This window comes from Pocillopora verrucosa, chromosome 5 (assembly GCF_036669915.1).
Source record: "Pocillopora verrucosa isolate sample1 chromosome 5, ASM3666991v2, whole genome shotgun sequence".
Classification (NCBI taxonomy): domain Eukaryota; kingdom Metazoa; phylum Cnidaria; class Anthozoa; order Scleractinia; family Pocilloporidae; genus Pocillopora; species Pocillopora verrucosa.
The window spans coordinates 6379490-6399920 of record NC_089316.1 but is presented as its reverse complement, the minus strand read 5'-3'; the positions used below and the strand labels follow the sequence as shown (position 1 = coordinate 6399920).

At 35.3% G+C, this 20431-nt stretch overlaps 2 protein-coding genes across 3 annotated transcripts; one reads left to right on the top strand and one right to left on the bottom strand.

The window, feature by feature from the left end:
• The first annotated feature begins 39 nt into the window (after nt 1-39).
• LOC131777854 (bifunctional peptidase and arginyl-hydroxylase JMJD5) lies at nt 40-3653 on the top strand. The gene is made up of 4 exons (XM_059094208.2): nt 40-662; nt 1817-2008; nt 2170-2302; nt 2846-3653. The coding sequence occupies exons 1-4, from the start codon at nt 165-167 to the stop codon at nt 3373-3375; spliced, it is 1353 nt and encodes a 450-aa protein (XP_058950191.2). The 5' UTR covers nt 40-164; the 3' UTR covers nt 3376-3653.
• Nucleotides 3172-19671, bottom strand: LOC131777855 (X-ray repair cross-complementing protein 5). Of its 2 annotated transcripts, XM_066167122.1 has the most exons (27): nt 19558-19671; nt 18991-19042; nt 18585-18701; nt 18227-18244; nt 17224-17272; nt 16754-16873; nt 15966-16071; nt 15229-15293; nt 15002-15119; nt 14203-14353; nt 13149-13258; nt 12167-12229; nt 11589-11726; nt 11060-11150; nt 10395-10455; nt 9520-9595; nt 9299-9366; nt 8825-8885; nt 8096-8163; nt 7394-7493; nt 7075-7147; nt 6428-6540; nt 5955-6051; nt 5566-5633; nt 4918-4995; nt 4529-4581; nt 3172-3310 (listed from the first exon to the last, which is right to left on the bottom strand). In XM_066167122.1, exons 1-26 carry the CDS (start codon nt 19633-19635, stop codon nt 4564-4566), a joined length of 2157 nt encoding a protein of 718 aa, XP_066023219.1. In that variant the 5' UTR covers nt 19636-19671; the 3' UTR covers nt 3172-3310; nt 4529-4563. The 2 variants fall into 2 exon arrangements, with proteins under 2 accessions (XP_066023219.1, XP_058950192.2); XM_059094209.2 differs by lacking the exon at nt 3172-3310 and having other exon boundaries at nt 3852-4581.
• Nucleotides 19672-20431: the final 760 nt, after the last annotated feature.

Below are 20431 nucleotides of genomic sequence, written 5' to 3'. Positions count from 1 at the left end.
AAGAATCTGGGTCCAGTTTCAATTAAAACTACATGAAAAAATACAAAATTCATTGTTTTACTCCTTTACAATTCCAGAATTCTGCGGACTAATAAGTGTCAGATCATGCAGGTGCTAAAGTAAGTTGTATAGAGGAAAGAAAGCAGTTCAAGTCTTCAGTGATCATGCTGGATTTTAATAGGAACTTTCTCATTCGAAAATTATCGATGGCAATTTCCTTTGTCACGTTCGCTTTCCTGAAAACTTCGACCGCGAGCAGTGTTCCTTCTCCGATCCAGTTTCCTCCAACCATTGGTATCTCTCAAAATGAACAGTTTCCTAAGGGGCATCTTCAACCTTTGGGCTATCAGCGTGTTCCTGATGGACCCGTCAAAGAGTACTTTGACGTTCTTCGAGGTGATTTGTTTTGGGAGAAACATGTTGGTAAAGGCATTCCATTGGTGTTTCGAAAGGGAATCGGCGAATCACCCGCTTTATTTACGTGGACGGATGATTATTTAAAAGACAAATATGGAGACCTAGATGTCCTCATTGAGTTAAAACAAGAAAATCGTTCTCATCCTCCTCGAAGGATGACTATTGCGGAGTTTCTCTCTCGGTACGAGGAAGAAGATATGTATATTGTTACAGTTTTGCCTGATCCGATGAGACGAGATGTTCAGGTAAGGTAACCAAGCAGAAGTAGAGGTAAACAAAAATGTTGGTTTAAAGAAGTTCACAGGTTGTTAACTATCTATTGTTTGCTTCTCGCGCCCTTGATGGCAAGAAAATTAATCTTTTTATTGCTCTAACGGAGTCGATTACGTGTAAATCTGAAAATTTATATTGGATGAAAAACCGTCCATCCGGTATTCTACCGAAAGTGCAGTTCAAAAAAAGTATACAAAAGATTCAAAAGACACTACTTCAAGTTATAGATAGTTCATGTTTTTGTTGAAGTGATCGGTCCAATTAGGTTATTGTTAGTTAAATTTTAATTCCTGAAAGATCTAACTGCACGTAAAATACAACTGTTGCACGCTTCCTGGTAAATTCGGTCTGATATTAATTTAAGAAAATACCCAGCTGATAACGTTGTCCATTGCTTCTTACTTGCTTAGTGATGAATTGATCTAACTTTTTAACTCCCAGAAGTGAATAACATAACTTCTCTCGACAATATCCATACATTAGTCAGCAAACAGGTAAAGAGAATATTCAAACTTATCAGGTAGAAGCTGCTATCTTGATCTGGAACCAAGTTCTCATAACTAATTTATAAGGAAATGTGTAGCAGCTAGAGGGGAGAATTAACAATTAGATCTTGGGAGTCAAAGGGTTAACTCAAGTTATTGTAGAAGTTACTTGTTACCCACCTCTACCAGGGGATTTATTGATTAAGTTACAAGGAAGTATTTATAAAAGAATTCAACAAACTTTCAAACATTGATAATAAATAATGCATTGTATTTCCTCGAATAAGATCTTAGACGCTTTTTTACATTTTTGGCTTAAAAGAGGGGCACTTGTTTGAGGGAGGGAACTTAATCTAGGGAGCACCTATTATACTCCTATACAGATTCCACTCTAGTTGGAGCTTAAAACGTTTTGAATAAAGTGGCAATGGAAAAAGGTTTTCCTAGTATCCCTACTATTTAAGAAACCAAGGGAAGAGGGGGCACTTATTTGAGAGGGGTTCTTTTTTGACATTATTGCCTCATGGGGAGGGCACTTTTTCAGGGCAGGGTACTTATTAGGGTGTAGCGCTTATTCAAGAAAAAAAACCAGTATATATATTGTCAGCTTATATTTTTCTCTAAAACTTCCTTGAACTCAGGTTCCAACCTGTTTGCTTTGTGGTACATTTCTTGATTATGTCCATGAAACCAATTTCTGGATGAGTTCAGGAGGAACGCGATCAGTCATTCATTATGATGCAGATCATAACTTGCATTGCTTGGTAACTGGGCGCAAGGATTTTATCATGATGGAGAAAAAATACTATACAGACTTGTACTTCCTAGAGAAGGTAAATATATAAATAAAAACTTAGAGAAATGGTAGAGTTTAAAATGTTGTTTTACACTTTGTATTCATTTTAGTCCAAAAGAGTAGAAAAAGGTGGTTATTTTTTTCAGGGCTTCTTTAATTTTCCACCATATACTCAAAGTGTTTTTCTATAACTTTCAGAATCAACATTCAGGATCAGGGTTTTCAGAAATTGACCCAAACAGGATTAACTTGTTTGAACATCCTAATGTGGCTAATGTACCATGGACCTATGCAACACTCTTGCCAGGGGACTGTATTTACATTCCAGCAGGTAAAGCCATTAGGTTGGGTGTCAAGGGTTACCAATTACTGCAGGAAGTTTGATTTCTGTGCATGAAGGAACTATCCTGTAGTACTGTATTTTACTTATTATAAAGGGGGTAAGTTGCTGAAGAAACCGTGATGCTGCATTACTGAGGGAGTCTAATGAGATAATTTTAGTTTTATCAGCTGAGTTGATGCTGAAAATTGGTGTAGAGTTTCAAAGCTGATGTGTTGAGCATTAGTCTGTCTCTAAACAAGCTTCTGTGCTGCATAATAATCATTTATATACATGTGGTTTGTGCAGAACAACCTCTTAGCACTTGAAAATTATTACCAACTCGCTTTTTAAGATTTAACTACATCTTTTTTTTCTTTCCTTCTTTTTAAATGAGTGATTTGTTACACTTATTGCATGGTAATATTTTGATAAATATTAATGAGCACTCATTTAAAATCTGAATTTTGCAATTTCATTCCCAGTATATACTTGCAAAAAAATTAGGAACCATAATTATATACCTAATTCTTTTCAACTTTTTTCTCCTTGTAGAATACATACATCAGGTGCGGTCATATAACAGAACCATCTCAGCAACAATTCTCTTCACATCAGGACCCCTGGTGGGGGCACCTTTTGAACCCAAAGGTTGTGACAGAGAACATTTTGAATACACACCACTTAGTGAGTTGAAAGTACACTGGACATATAACAAGGGAGACAGGCTTATTGAAATGGGTTACATGAACGTGGAGGTTCTGCGTTATAGCATACTAGCAACCATGAAGGAAAGAAATGAAGATGTTTTAACAAAATTTACATTTCTTGATCTATGGCAGCAACAAGAAGACAGAGAGGGGGACCATGATAAAGACAAACTAAGTGAAGAACCTTTTAAAATTTTTCATCAGCTTTTGGATACTGAGAGAAAAGGATTCTTGACAAAACAGGACATATTAACTATTACACAAGAAAATCTTAAGAAAGTGGCCCGTTTACTTGATCCTCCTCATGGGCCTGTGGTAAAAGAGGAAGAAGAAAACAGCTTAAATGAAGACACAGGATCGCACGAAGAACTTTAATTAATGTTGTTAAATTATCTAACTGTAAGTTAACAAAGAGAGTCACGAGAAACAGATAATCTAGCTTCTGCTTCAACTGTCAGTCTCTTCAGATGTAAAATATTCTATAATTATACAGACTGTGCAATAAGATTTTTGTGCCCAGTGGGTACTACCCAGCCTTAAGCTATTGTTATTTCATACAGTCCTTGCTTTCACTGAGAAAAAGCCTAATTCCACCTCCTTATGCTTACTCATCCAGGGATAAGACCTGGCAAGAATAAAAACTGCTGAAAGTTTGCAATGTGTTCATTGTTTTAAAGTTTCAATGTTTTTACCTGAATGAGAATTACACAATTCACTTTAACACAAGTGTTTTAATGAGAAACAAAACCATTCACTTTTGATTTACATTCTACAACTATCTTTTTTAACTTTAAAGTGGCAAGAGACTTAGGCAAATACAAAGACTAAATACAATGCATCATGAGACTTAAATTGGACCATAATTTTTTTTTTACAAAAAGATTTACACTGATAGATAAATAAGTGCACTTCCATCCACCTGACACTAAAGGTTCTTCAAAAATTGTACTTCTTTCTTAATATTTCATGTAAATCTTTTTGATCTGCTTTTAGCTGTAAAAACCTAACTTTAAATAACAACTACATGTATGTTCACCCAAATGTCTTTCCTTTAACAGTCAGTCTCCAGCCTCTTAACCCTTGAACTCCCATGAGTGATTTCTTCTTACAATATCAATACAATATCAACCAGATAAGTGATGAGAATAAAGAAAAATGTCAATTTGGGGATAATTTGTTGGACCAACACTAAATTCTCTGAACTAACATTATAAGAATTGTATGGTTGACAGTAAGGAGAATTACAAATTTGATCTGGAGTTAAAGGGTTAAAATACAATAAAAGAGAATATTCATGTTGGCAGGAAGAGCTTGTCTTTCCTTGTATATAATGGCAGTTCTCTTCATTAAGGTATATTTGAGAAGAAACTGGTTAAGGTTGAGGGTATACAGCCAACCATACTCATGACAACACTTTCCAGCTGTCTTTTGTCATTCCACCATAAATTCATCCAAACAGTCAAGTCCTGAACAGTGTTTTAACAAACATGTGAGTTTTGAATTATTGATCCATTCCCAGGAAACTCACCACTCCAAGCGGCACAATCTTCTTCTGGATCAATCTCATTCCATCAGCTCAAGCTAAAGGAACACAATGACAGACAAAGATAAACAAGACCGTTTTTGGCAGAGGACAGTATTCATAAAATCCCACTAACATCACTAGCTTCACTTTCCTGTTAAGATACATGTACAATGCCACTAGAAAGTGATAAACAATATGTTCCCAGCTGGGGCATTTCTTTACAATTTGGTTTAAAACTGAATTGCAACACTGTAATATTTGAACCTTCATTTCTTAGGAAGTAAACAATAAATTTTAAAGAAAACGTTACATTATTGATAATAAATAATGGTAAAATCCTTTGATACAGTATAAGATTTTAGTAAGGGTAATGGAAATAGTCATTAACTTACAAGATCCTCAGCATCGTCTGTATAATCATTGGCTGGACGTTCTTCCTTTTCAACAGCACCATCATGACCTTCTAAAAACTGTTAGCAAAAAACATTTTTAAGTTAATAACTGCTGATGTTTATCTGAAGCACTGAACCAGATATCAATTATAACCTAGACTGAGAGAGAATTGATAAGCATGGTAATAATGGAGCTCACAGCAAAGCAGACGATCAAAGGCTGGTTAAACAGTCAGTCATTCTTAGCTTATGCTGGGCCATTGTTTGGTGAGGGTACAAAAAAAGGTAGGCAAGCATAAAACAGAGGGAAAATGGAAAAAGCTTGGCTGGCCACTTCTCCTGCAAGGAATCTTAACCCTCTAACTCCCAAGATCTGATTGTTAATTCTCCACTCTAGCTACGACACATTTCCTGGTAAATTAGTTACAAGAACTTGGTGCTAAATCAAGATAGCAGCTTCTATCTGATAAGTTTGAATATTCTCATTACCTGTTTGCTGAAGAATGTATGGATGCTGTAAGGAGAAGTTTTATGTTAATCACTTCTGGGAGTTAAAAGGTTAACGTCTTGTCAGGTTTTTTGACTCTCCCTATTAAATAGATTAATTTAAATGTACATGACTACACTGTACAATCCACGATAGCTTACCTCTTTAGCTTGATTGTCTGTGACATTACTATCTGGAGATTCAGTTTGACTAATTAAGGTTACTTCCTCTATAAAACAAAAGAAAATACAGAAATTATCATAACTGTGAACTATGGGCATCAGTAAGCCCCAAATCTCAAAATGGTAAACACAGCAAAAGCTTCTCTCAAAGCTGGGTTTTTTGCTAGAGATGGAGTTGGGGTTTTAAGAACCTTAGAGCCTAGGTAAAATTTTAAATTTCCACCCATAAGGAGACTCTTATATAATATATATATTAAGATTATGCTGCAAGGCTGAACATTTTAACACTAACAATTATATGAACTGTTTTGACTGAACAATAAATGTAATTCTTCTATTTAGTATGTAGTAAGCATCTCCTTTCTTACTTTTCACTATCAGAAGCCAAAATCTATGGCCTAATTTATTGACGATCTTCTCTTTCAACTCTTGCAGAAATGTGTTAAACATCAAAGATTCCCCAGCCTGAAAAAATCCAAACATACTTAGGGGTGAGGTAAATGAGAGCTAACCAAAGTAGTATATCATCAGTAGACAGCTGACTGGTAGGAACAAAATTTGTAGGGGCCCCAAAAGATTGTACTTACGGTGGCACATTATTATTGGGCAGAGAGAAGGAGTACCTTAAGGTTACGCTAATATTGATACAATATATTGGGGTGGAAGCCCATCACTGTGAGGCTGATCAGGGAATCCCCTTGAAAATGTGTGAAAATAACACTGTGCCCCAATCCAATTTAGCTTATTTGAAAAACATTTCCATTGTGCACTGCACATGCAAAACTGGTGATTTCTTTTTTGCAAAACGTAAAATATTGAATTTCTTCAGTGCTTTTTTTACCTTGATAGCCTCCTCTCTCAGCACATTTACACACTGAAGGGCCTTTGAATAAAACTGATCTCCAAATGCATCTAACACCAGCTGCACAATACACTCTCTCATTTGTTTGGCAGCTGCATTGTTGGAAAACGTACAATGTTAAATCCTAATTAATAAATACATTTCTGTCTTGAACATCAACAATCATTGTCCAAGTGATTGTAATGGTAATATTAACAAGGCAAAACTTTCATTTCTATTTTCATGTTAATCAGAAGTTATAAACATGTAACTTCTCCCAAAAATATCTGAACAGTATCCTGCAAATAGGTAATGAGAATACTCAAAGTTGTCACTGGTAGAAATTGTTATCCTGATCTAACACCAAATTCTCATAACTAGTTTAAAAGGAAACGTGTAACAGCTGGAGGGGAAAATTGATCATTAGATACTAGGAGTTAAGAGTTAAGTTTAAATATGTGAATAAACTGTGAACAACATTCTTGTTTGTATTTTCAACAATGTTGAGAAAAGTGATAATTAATGTAATTATATAACAATAATCATTGTCCAGTTCATTGAAAGAATGTGAACAAGCAAAAGGAGACTTTCTAGTCTGATCTTAGATGTTGAAAGGTTCATAGGTACTGAAAAAATGCAGTCTCTACCTTCATCAAACCTGTCTTCATCCCGTCTGGTGATGAGAGTACGGAAGTCTCCCACTGGATCAACTGTTCCAACCTGAACAAGCAATACTTATCAGATACAAAGTTGCACAGCTTACATATTATTAAAGTATTTATGTATTTTAATTTTTGGAGTTGTGAAATGTGCAACAGGGAAGTTCGCTTGTGGAAGTTGAAGTCAGAGTTTACTGCAGTAGAGAACTCTCTGTCTGCTCACTAATTAGTGCCAGTCTCATCTATCATGCATTTAAACTAAACACACAGCATCAAAACAAGAAGATATCAAATGGCATTATCATACCTTAGTGATCGACCCTCTTGCCAAACTTGCCATACTGAAGTCAGTTTCATCAAAAGCATTTGTTCTGCTGGTTGATGGTTCTCCATTTGGCTTGTCTACACTGAGGTCAAATAATGCATAGTGCAATCAATTGTCAGCTGAACATCAAGAACACTGCCTTAACAACCAATCAAATGTATACCTTTAACCAGCCCAACTTTGTCAGTTTCTTTTTTTCCAAATCTTAAAAAGCATATTTATATTTTTGAATCCTACTGACACCTTGTGATTTTTTTTCTCTTTGTTCTTCTCAGCCATTCTGATTACTATGGTCTTGCATGGTTGTTAACCCTTAAACTCCCATGAGTGACCAAGACATATTTTCTCCTTACAATATCAGTTCAATATCAAACAGACAAGTGATGAGAATAAAGAAAAACATCAACTAGGGGTTTTTTAAATGATCCAATACCAAATTCTCCAAACTAACTCCAAAATAATTATATAGCCAACAGTTAGGAGAATTACTGCACTAATAACATCCTGGCAGTGAAAAGGTTAAGGGTGCTCAGCTGAAATGAGCTCTGACACAATAATTAATAAAACTAGATCAAACTAACAACACATTGATGTGTACATAATCATACAAAACAAGAATTAAGTAAAAGTTCACTGAAACATTACAAACGTATCAGTCATTGATGACAAGATATTTATCCATACATTGGTTTGAATATGTGTTCAGCTGTGTACTCTTTCTTTTTTTCAATTTTTTCAAGGCGGAACATATCCTTTAGAGCAAAAATAAAACAACAACATAGACAAAATTTACATTTAAACAGACTTAAAATAAGTTACTGAACAATTGACTTAAAAACAATTTTTCTGTTAGTACCTTTTGTTCAAGCCTTGCACACCCCCACCCCTTCCCCCCCAAAAAATAAGAAACTGAATCATAAAAGAGATTTCCTATCCCTTTTGAACTCCACAATTACTGATAGTACCTAGATTGTTCAGCACCAAGTACTACAGAAATAAAGTTGCAAGATACATCTACATACATATGGTTTACAAAATGTATGCAAGTGACATAACATTAATATAGATTTAGCCAAGCCTAAAAGCGGAGCTTGCATTTTTTTTCTTTTTCCCACACGTCTCAAGGGCACAACGTCTTGCCTCGGTCAGGACTAGAACCCGGGTTGTCCGACTCAGAGCCCAGTGCACTGACCACTGGATTACTGAACAAAGCCGTGGCATTGGCGTGTCCGCGGTACAGTTTACCACGCATGTTAAAAGTAGCACCTTGTACAGTTGTATGGTCGTACAGTCATACATCCAAATTTTTTCGGCTTGATGGGTTACTACTATTTTGTATAATTATGGGCTACGCTCTGCAAACTCCACTAAAATTTGTACATCACTGCCAAGTTCTACTAAGGAGTTTCTCACCTTAATTTTCATACACTCAGGAGCACACCTTGCCTTGAACTCTGTGCTAGGCTCCAAATAACTGCACAGGAATAGATTAATTTCACAGATCAAAAGAAGAATTTCTCTCTGTTCCTCTCAGAATGCAAAACTCAGGAGACACTGTATGCCCCTCCTCTTTAGAAAGCCCCCTGGTTAAACAAAATGTAGGTCCAACCATCTTTCTGAAAACTTAAGTTATTCAGTTTGTACATACACCCACCCACAGTGACTGTAGGCATCTGATCTCTCCCTACAATATCACAGCTAAATCAAGCATTTAAGCCCTGAGAGTAAAGGAAATGATCACCAATGAAAGGAACTTTCAATTGTTAAGTAAATTCTCCTTGTCAGCACCTTCGGAAATGTATAGAGAACAGTATGGAGAATATGCATACTGACATTAGAGTGAAAAGGGTTAGGGACTTCAAAGGGTACAATAAGACCATTAAGTACCTTGCAATCACAGGATCTAAATCTGGTAATGATGGATCATCTGGGTTAAGAGCACGATGTTGAATGCACTGAAATGTATAGTTTGAACACAAAAAACTTAATAGTTTATTGTTTTGTAACAAGGAAGAGGAAAAGAATGGTAACATCACTAGAGAGGATAATTGTTGTGATAAAAAACATATGAATCCAACATAAATCATATAAGTACCCCTCTAGATTACCTGGAAAACTCTTTGTCGAGCAGGGTTAAAAGTTCTGCTACATTTAAGTGCCTCTGTGGCCTGCCCATCCTCATCACTTAAGCAAAGGAAAAAGAGATTACTTATCAATTAAAATAAGAAGCCCTAGAAATTACTGGTAGATATCTATTGAACAATTAATTGTTCAGTCAGTGTAACTGTATATCTTTACAGGTTTTAAAGGAAAGGTACGTTTGATAAAGGAATGAGTTAACCCTTTACCTCCTAGAAGTGATTAACTGGTTTGTTCTCTTGCAAACATGTTGCGAGAACAGAGAAGCAAATCAGTTATCTCTTGATAAAGAATTGAATTCTCCTGTCTAACTTACAAGGAGATGTATGATGATCAGTTTAGAGAATAACTAATTTGATCTTGGGAGTTAAAGGATTAAATTCCTATCGGTGTTCAAAAGTTACCATATTTTATCATCTACATTCCTAACAATATTTTCCATCGATTTCTCATCAAAATAATCTTACATATCATCACAATCAATAATGGACAGTCAGTTAACCCTTTAAACCCTAAGAGTGACCAGCATCTAATTTCTCCCTACAATATCACTTCTGAATCACACATTAAAGTCATGAGAATAAAGAAAATGGTCACCAGGTAAAGAACCTTTTGATTGGATAACAAATTCTCCTTGTCAGCACCTTGGGAAATGTATAAAGAACAGTATGGAGAATATGCATACTGATGTTAGGGTGTAAAGGATTAAGAGCCACAAAATGAAGACAGTGTGGGGTTCAAAACATTGACTTTGAAAAGAATGGTCACTTAAGGATTACACTGCAGTCAGATAAACCTCAAGTAAGCTGCTGAAACCATTTTGTACCAACCAAAGATAACTCACCGTTGAGCATCTGTTAAATCCATTGCAGTGATGAGATTATCCACAGCATCTTGTTGCTCTTCTAATAAAGCAAAATGAAATACAAAAGCTTGATTAAACATTTGTTCCCATGGGTAACAATGTCATGAGAACGATATCACAAAATTGTCAAGTCAAACATGGATTTTTAAAATTTCACCACTGCAAGTAATATTACTTATATCAATTATCACTAACCTAAAAACAAGACCATCAGGTGATAGGTTTTCATTTTTAGCTACAAAAAACTAACCTAAAAACAAGACCATCAGGTGATAGGTTTTCATTTTTAGCTACAAAACTCTTTCATCATATAACCCTAAAGATTGATTAGCACCTAATTTCTCCTTACAATATCATCCCAGAATTCCACATTTAGGTTACGAGAGTAAAGGAAATGATCACCAACTAAAAAAGCTCTCAATTGTTGAACAAATTCTCCTTGTCAGCACATCATGCATACTGATGTTAGGGTGTATTAGGGTTAATCACAATTGCCAAAACTAGAGATTTATCACATAATTGCATTCAAAGTAGGGATGTACATGTACATGTATAAAACCATTTTTGATCATTAATTTTATTAACAATGCCTAATGTTGCCAATTTAATTTATATTCATCAAATTTATAACAGCATGCACTTGCCAGATGGTTCCCATTTCTTGTTAGCATCAAGGGGTGCAAAGGCAAACTGACGTAGATCTTCTAAAAATGGCAAAGCTGTGAAAAGGAGGCACTGGAGTAAAATCCAAATAAAAAAAAAGAAAATAATCAACTTAAATCATGTCACAACACTAGTATCAAACGAGTTTACGGTGCTTCACTGCAATATTGTTTTTATGCATATCTCAGGCAGTAACCACCATACATGTATTACTAATGAGGATTGCAATATTTCTTCACCCAGCGAGGTACTGGAATAGAAATTCCAGGTGCAATTAAATTTGTTTAACATTTTTTTTTAACTTTCCATAGCAACCATGGATCAATATCAGTATCTGGGCAACTGCCCACCTACCCCTCCCCTAACCCAACAACAGTCAACAGTCAACAACAGTCAATTGTTGGGTTAGGGGAGGGGTAGGTGGGCAGTTGCCCAGATACTGATATTTATCCACAACCACAATAGATACAACTTAGCCCACTGAGCAGTTAAAAGGAAAAAGACGTCTACCTCATAGTCCTGTTTAATGTGTGGAGCCAAGAAGCCCAGCTTGGGTGGAGCATTTTTCACTCTACAATATCTTACAATTGCGACAGTGTTCAGCTCATACATGCCATTTATCAGCGCTGAGAGTGCAACTGCAGCATGCTAAATACAAAAAAAAAATATCATTATTGAATTGATAATTTACATGTTAATTAGGGTACTAAATGGACAATTGGATGTTGAGAGTACCTTTTAATGACACTGAAGGTCTCGTCATATACATGTAAATATCCCAAAGAGTAAAAATCTTGATGAATCTCATAATAATTAATCTTCATCTCCCAAAATCTCAAATTTCATTGGATTTCTGTGCCCAAAAATCTATATATTTTTCTTTTTAAATGGCCAAATGATCGTTAAATATGGCAGATCAGTTAGCACAAACTTTCGTGGGGATAATGGATGGAAATCAAAGGATCATTAGCTTTTAGTACAATCATAGTAAATTCTTATTACAATCTGCACAGTATATCAATTCATGAGTTCACCAGACAATCACTTTGGATTTTTTTTTATTTCATGAAGTCTTAAAGTTTAATTACCTGATCACCTGGCTGTGGAACAAAGGCTATTACATTGTCTCCAACATACTGATATCTCTGGACCTGTGGAATTGCATGTTAAGTTATTATATACTGCTACTAACATACACCGTACCCTCATACATGTACATTCAGTCATATGGTATCTCCTCAATTAACCCTTTACCTCCCATTAGTGACCAAGAGAAAATTTCTCCTTACAATCTCAATACAATATCAAGCACAGAAGCAATGAGAATAAAATAAAATAAAATATCAATTAGGGGATTATGAATTGATCCAATACCAAATTCTCCAAATTGACATCATAAGAATTGCATGGCAGACAGTGAGGAGAATTACTAATGAGATCTTGGGAATTAAAGGGTTAAGTTCCCATGCTCTAATAAGCACCTTCTCTCAAATAAGTGCTCATTTCAACGTCAAACATATGAACCCATTGAATAACCACCCCCCTATCTCCCTCACCTTCTTAATAGTAGGGATAAATGGAAAACCTGTTTCCATTGCCACTTTATTTCTAACTTTTTTAAGCTTCAACTATGGCAGAATCAGCACAGGAGAACAATCAGCACCCTCCTTGATCAAGCACCCTCCTGCCCACGAGGGACCCCACCCCTTTCAGTCAAAATTTTAAATAAGCCCCAAGGCGCTTATTCCAGGAAATGGAGTACATTCATGAGAAATGAAGAAATAAAGGAAAGTACAGTGCCTCAAAAATCATTCTGTTGATATCTTTGAGCATATCCCCATTTTGACATTATTTTACATGAAAGATTGATATTCTCAGTGTTAAAATACAAGATATACCGTAGATAAACTTATCAAGAGAGAAATTGCAATTACAGGTATACAAAATGGTTGTTACTTTTTAAATTTCTATTTTACGATCAAATTAGTACATTTCCTTTTTTGATTAGTTGTTTGCTCATTCAAGTTGACTTTTCCTAAATTGGTTCTTAATTCTGTCATCAGCACTTACATTTTCATTGGAAGTGAAACAGAGTAAGGATAAACATCTTTCTGTGGGGAGTTTCATGCTGTCTTTGTCAATTTTGGTCAAGGGAACCAATGTCTTTCCATACCGGTACCCTATTTGATAACAAGTAAATAATTATTTATATTAATAGCACTTATGATCAAAATTATACCATTTCATAGAAAAGGTTGTGGTTATTCATTGTGGTGAATAACTACAAAAGCTAAGTTTTTTTCGTTTGTCTCATGATGTGGTCACGTGTGATGTAGATCATTAACCTCGTCGGCTGAAGAAGACTAGCAGTATACAGTTGAAACGTCGCGATCTACATCACAAGTGACTGCATCGTGAGACAAAGGAAAAAACTTAGCTTTTATTTATTATTATACCATTTTTTATGACATGAAGCTCCTGGTAAAAAAAAAAGAGAAAAAAATAAAACACTCTGCTTAAAGAAGTAATTAAATACATGTAGTTACTGATCTTCAAATTTCAAACCCCCCCCCCCTCCCCTTTGAAATAAGCTATCCTTTGAATACCTCCCCTCCGATTTTCACTAGAACACTGCAGATGCCCCCCTTAACGAAGCAGCCAATGTTTTCTGATAGGCAGAGGATTCCCTTGCTGAACTAGTTGTAGGAAGTGCTTTTATTTAGTATTTTGGTATTTTCAATTTGAGAACAAGTACCTCAACTAAAATTTTAGGATCAGTGTTGAGTAAAAATTTAAAAAAAAAAATGTCCCCACCAAAAAAAAGTCACAATCTCACCCTCACAAATGTTCCCATACATTCTGAAGTAGGCTGAGCAAAAACTTCAAAGAAATGGGCTACTAATGGTTTTATTTTTTTTCTCATGTTGTTGAGCCTAGAGAAAGTAAGCAGAGATTCTGCTTGACAGAGATGGTGAATTTCATCTCAGTTTTAGGCTCTCACTGAAACCTCTAATACTAAATCACACACCCCTCATAAAAAAGCCCCTCTCCCTCCTTCAACCCCTCCTAGTGCCACTGCAAGGATTTATGGGCAAAAAAAAAAACATTTGTGTCAGAGTTATACCTTGGGCTACATTTTCTTTGTCAACTTCAGTATCATCTTCATCAATCAAGTGATATGACCGTTGCATCTGTACTTCCATTGTGTCAGGGTTAGGAGACATTTGAGAAACAGCTGACAACTTCTTCCAGGGTGGTAACTTCTCCTCCCTTACCTTCAGATAATTCAAAGAGCTAAAGTTATTCTAGGACAAAAATACAGTTGTAGCATTTTCAATTCATCATGTTGAAATCTACTGATGGGTCAATTGACTGGGGATAAAGAGAACGGATCAAAGCCCTGCATGACTTTTTTACACTTGGTCAAATAATCTCACCATGTTTCACAGGGAATGCAAGAAAATTTGACATGAGTTTAAGGCTTCTCTCCTTGCATCTCTTCAATTGCAGATTAAACCAGCTTCTTTGCTTCAATAGCAGGTAGGTGTCTGGGGTATTAGGTGCAAAACTCATTTGCCAAACACACAGTGCATGAGTAACTACAATTCCAGACACCTGTCAACACTGGTTGGATAAGTGCAATGAGCAAAAACAGGATAGGGTGAGATGAGGTACATGTCCTGCAGTATGGGGGAAAACAATCCCTAAAAATCCATTAAGGACTGATGGAAAACAAATGATACAAAGCTGCTTGAAAATTCAAACTTTCAGTGGTGATGTAGAGTACTGTCAACATTCCACATAATGCTGTACTTTTTGTATTAACTGTTAGCCAGAAGAGCCTACTAATCATAGCTAAATGCTGGTCACATTGATAAATTGTCATTAAAAAAAATAACAATAATAAAATATATTTTCTTTACCCTATTGTACCCATAAACATTTATTTTCAGCTGAGAGCCAATCTCCAGAGGTCCTCTAAACACAGTGGTTTGTTTGATTGATCTTGTCTGGAAAAAGCTCAGCATCGGTAGAACACGACTTAAAAAAAAAATTTTTTTAAAAAATTATTTTTCATTATCTAGCACAATCATATGATATATCATAGCTCTGCATTAACCTTAAACAAATTATTATGGTGTAATAATACCTAAAGGAATATGTCTCGCCATCTAAAGCCTCCAACATTTGTCTCATACAGTTTTCCCCTGCCACCTGCATGGATAAAAATAAGGCACAGTATATATATTAGTAAATTATTGGGCCATTTAAATTTACAGTCTTGTAGTTAGTTGCCAAGCTTTTGATTTGGAGTGAGGCTAAAGGTGACCTTGTTATGGTAGAGACCAGTATCTGTTTATCATGATAACAATAATTAACTAACATTTGAAAGAAGCAACTTATCTTTCATAATAAGGTCACCCTTAGCCTTACTCTTGTTTAAAGCCTTAGCAACTAAGCATGCAACTGTAAAATGGACATTGCCACGATTTATGTAATACCCTGTACATTAGTAATAAATAGCAATTGCATACCATTCTATTAAAGATTTTAAATTATCTATGAGCAATTTTATTTCAAATCTGTATTGTTGAAAATAACCTTACAAGTTCATTGTACAATCAGAAAAATTTCAATTCATTCACTCCAAGAAGTGATCAAAAAGGAAAACCTCTTCACAATATTGCTATGTTTTCTAGCAAAAAGATGATGGTAACATTTTTTTTTTTTTAAATTAATGAACTTTATTCTATGGCAAGATAGAAAAATATTAACTGTGGGATTTGTTTGATTTAACACCAAATTCTCAAAGCTTAAATTATTAGAGATGAAAGACAGAGAGTGGAGAATTTATATTCAGATGCTAGGTATGAAATTGGTTTAAACCTGCTGTGGTGTTCTTTCTTTTCTGCGATCTGGAACTGAAGTTGAAGGTCCACTTCCATCTGTGGTACAAGTTCTCTCATCCTCATCATCATAAAGATCAGGTCCTCTGAGAAGAGCATGTGCATGTCGGTAAATTCATTTATTAATAAGAGAATTCAAATCCAAATTATAGTTTCTTTATTTTCTTCTGTCAATAAAACCCATTCTACCTCAGTGTCATCCTGTCTGCTTGTATTTGTTATGCACTAACAGAGGTCACACAATTTTCATGCAGCAAAGAGGACACAGAGATTTTACATTTGTGGAGACAAACTTTTGCCATGAGAGATGACCAAAATGTTTGTTATAAACATCCTTTTCACTTGTTTGTACATTACTGATTAAAAGAAAGTTGATAGTCTTGACCTGTAACTCAATCCTCGATTCTCAAAACTACCAAGAATCAAGGATTAAGAATTGAGGCTAGAAACTATCGAGAATCTAGAATCAAGGATCAAGATGCTCAAATAAACTTTTCAAGGATCTCAATCTGCAGTTGACAAATGACAAAGCCTTTAATTGACACATGGCTCCTCTTTAAACAGACATATTGCACACATGCAAATTTTCATATCCAAGTTTTCTAGAATAATTTGAGAATCAAGTTTTGAGGGTTTGTCAACATACTTTTGAACAATACTGTACAACTATGCCATCTTCAATTCCACCATTGCAAATTAGTGATTAAAACAAGCATCTGGTACATTTATCATGCAATGTTAGGTTGTAAGCAACAGTTTCATGCTCACATTAATGTCAAGTGGACTTGCAAGCCTTTGAGGCCTTCTGTGATGGTCTCCAACTGATCGTTTCCAAATGGTGAACCAAGATCAGTGAATAAATATATCTTTTTTTCACACTTCTTTCCTCTGAAAGGAAAAATTAAATTATCTTCCTTTACAATGTAATTCAGAAAATTTGGATCATTTTGTATCTTTTCTTTTCATCACATCTTTTCTTAACCCTTTAACTCCCAAGATCTCATTAGTAATTCTCCTTACTGTCTGCCATACAGTTCTTCTGATGTTAGTTTGGAGAATTTGATATTGGATCAACTGGTAATCCCCTAATTAAGATTTTTCTTAGTTTATTCTCAATACTTGTCTGCTTGATATTGTACTGATATTGTAAGGAGAAATTCTGTATTGGTCACTCATGGGAGTTAAAGGGTTAAGATGTCAAAGCAGAAATAACATTTTTGATTCTTTCTAATTCTTACACTGTCTGTTCTCGCAACAAATCCACACCAACCACGATGGCATCAATGACTATACAAAAGTTAAGGTCAAACATTTAACATTGAAAAAGTTCCGTATGAAATCTATACTAAATATTATATACCTATTACTGACCAAGTTTGAGATCCTTGCTGCAAGCACCAAGTGTGCAGCAATAAATCCAAGTGGGAAAAACAAGGTTCTGTAACTTACAGAGGACTGTGAAAACGAGGTTAGTAAATTATTAAATTTATTACATCTCTAGGTTCAGATAGGGGAGGAAAATTTCGATTCAAACAACAATTTGAAGTAAACAGGCTGCACAGTGAAATACCGCCTGCTACATGTAAATTGACCAATCATAGTACACATTCTACATTCTGAGTGATATAATTACTTTATTATAAAAATAACTTCTAATACCATAATTTATCAGTTAAAAAAAAATGATTTCATGCTACAATTGCCTGTTTAACTAATATATCACAGATGACATTCAAATGTGGTCAGAACAAAACAATTGCACAAGAACAACACCTGCCTGTGTCACCTAGATTCTTTTCACCATGACACACAGAAACTATTTAAAAAGTTTGTTTCTGTTTCCTGCCTTGCAACAAATCACACAAACAATTAAAGTGGTGTGATTTGTTTGATGATCACAAAAATGAAAATAATTTTCAGAGATCTGCTGTCACAGGAAAGTTTCAGTATGACCAGCTTCAAGGTTAACCCTTTAACTCCCAGATCAAATTTGTAATTCTCTTTACTGTCAACCATACAATTCTTATAGTGTTAGTTCAGAGAATTTAATATTGGATCAACTAATTTTCTTTATTCTCATCATGTATCTGGTTGATATTGTATTGATATTGTGAGGAAAATTTCTGTCTTGGTCTTACGGGGGTTAAAGGGTTAAAATCAACTATACAGTAGATCTACATGTCATGTAAAACATTAAAAATGCAGAAATAGTAACAATATTTTGTCAGTTTGCAAGGATACAGTCTGTTTCAACATTACCTGCAATAGAAACACACTTACTGTAAGTGTAAATTGAAACATCTTATATAATATACAGACAAAACTCACTTAAAAAGACAGTTCTACTTATGCCCCAAGGAGAAATCAAACTTGATTATGAAAGTGATCTTCACAGTAATGAACACTAATTAAGTAATAGTGAAAAGAAGACCTGAAAAAAAAAAATTCAGGCCTGTACGGGATTTGAACCAATGACCTCTACGATACCGGTGCAGTGCTCTACCAACTGAGCTAACAAGCCAACTGGGAGCTGGTCACTGTGTTGGTTCCAAATAAAAAGAAATCATATTAAACTAAAACTCACAAAAATGTCACTTACCAGGGGTTATCTGATCATGGATAAAACGAAGCAGTTCTAAATCAGGTAAACCAAGTCTGCGAGCCACAGTGATATTCTCATATTCCCCATTATTTTCATTCAATTGGTTTGATGTTCCTGTGAACAAATAATATTTATCAATCTCAAATCATTGTCATTATGGATTATCGTAACCACCAAAAGTAATGGCCTGGTTGTACAGGCTGTGTTTTTTTACAAATAATAACAAAAACAATAGTAATAATAATGATGATGACAATGATAATTACAATAACAATCCTCATGCACAGAGCCTTCTGTCTCATAAACTCATACACGTAAATGAAAAAATCGCAGATCAATCATTTGAAAGTTCCAGAGAGCAAACTTTAAGAAATCAAGAAATTGAACTGTAACATGCACATACCTTCAGTACCAAACAGAACTAAAGCAAATTCATCTTTTGTATTTGCAAACATCTGAAATGAAAAATAACTGTAAGGACTTTGCTTTCAGTGGAAAATCACTTGAAATATTGTGCATAGTATGGATCATTTGCCTCAGTTCTTGAACATGCCAACTGAGTAAATACATGTATCTCAGGTACCTTTTGTAAGAAAGGGCTCCAAGTTCCCTTTTTCAAAAAGTTGCCTTTTCACAAGCTTCAGCTGTAAAATGGTCACCATAGTAATAAAAAAATCATCATACCATTGGGAGGAAATTTCATGTTGCATTACCAAGGTTTGTACGTTTAATAGTTTCACCAAACATCGATAGACTTTTCAATTTTTTTTTTTGTCAGTTGGTCATCTATTTTAAGTTGAAATCTTGGTTGTCAAATATATTTTTCACTTGCCATGACCACCAAAACGGTTGTAATTTGGAGTGCATTAGAGAAAAGGGCGGCTTTAAGTTGGTGCAAAGACCATAAGTGTCCACAAAGAATACTGACAACAACTAATGGACGATACGTAAAGCATAAATTAATACGTACCTTTCTTTGTACAATCATGTTGACAGCTTTCACTGATATCTCAAGTGAGGTGGAATGGCTAGGGGGGGCCTGACACATCGAAGGGCCCACATCCAAAATAATAACAACAGCATCCTTAGTGACACACATAAAATAAAGAATTATTCTTTGTGACTCTTTCGAAACTCATACTAATGCTGCATGAATCAAAAATAGTAGATCACCTTCGGGACTAAGGATTCTTTTCAGAATGGTGTGGGGTAATATTGGAGTATTTCTCTTGAACTTTCTTGGGAATTTCAAGGTTTGAGTAATTTGGAGTTTAAGGTATCGGGAGTGAAGAAAAAGATCCACCCATTGATAGGAAAAAAAAGAAATGACTATCACATATATTCTGCATTTCTTTCATGAAGCGGACATGTACTTCAGTCAAATCAAATGAAAATACAGGGAATCTGAGTGCAAATGAAACATGTTCAGAAGTTCACCAACGAGTCGAACGACTGATCGCGAGAATCAAAAGGAATCTATTGCAATCCAGATCAGAAGATCCTCATCGCCCCGATCATGCGTTTCTTTGCGGCAGCTAAGATGGTCTGCGTGGTGTTCTACACATAGTCATACCCTCGATAACCTCACAATGAATCCCAACTATGGAAACCAGGTTATCTCTCTCATAAAGTAACAGAAGTTCTGCGCGTAAAGGGAACTAACCCACTCCCACAGGTTTCCGATTTAATTGAAACAGAGAGAAAGATCGATTGGAACTTATATTTTCAGGGATTTAGGCGCCCACTCGATGGGTGAAACGCAAAGAGAGCCTAAAAAATAGAAAATTTCGAGCTAAGAAAACAAAGTTACCAACCTTCGCAGCCGCCATTTTGTAAATGTTGAC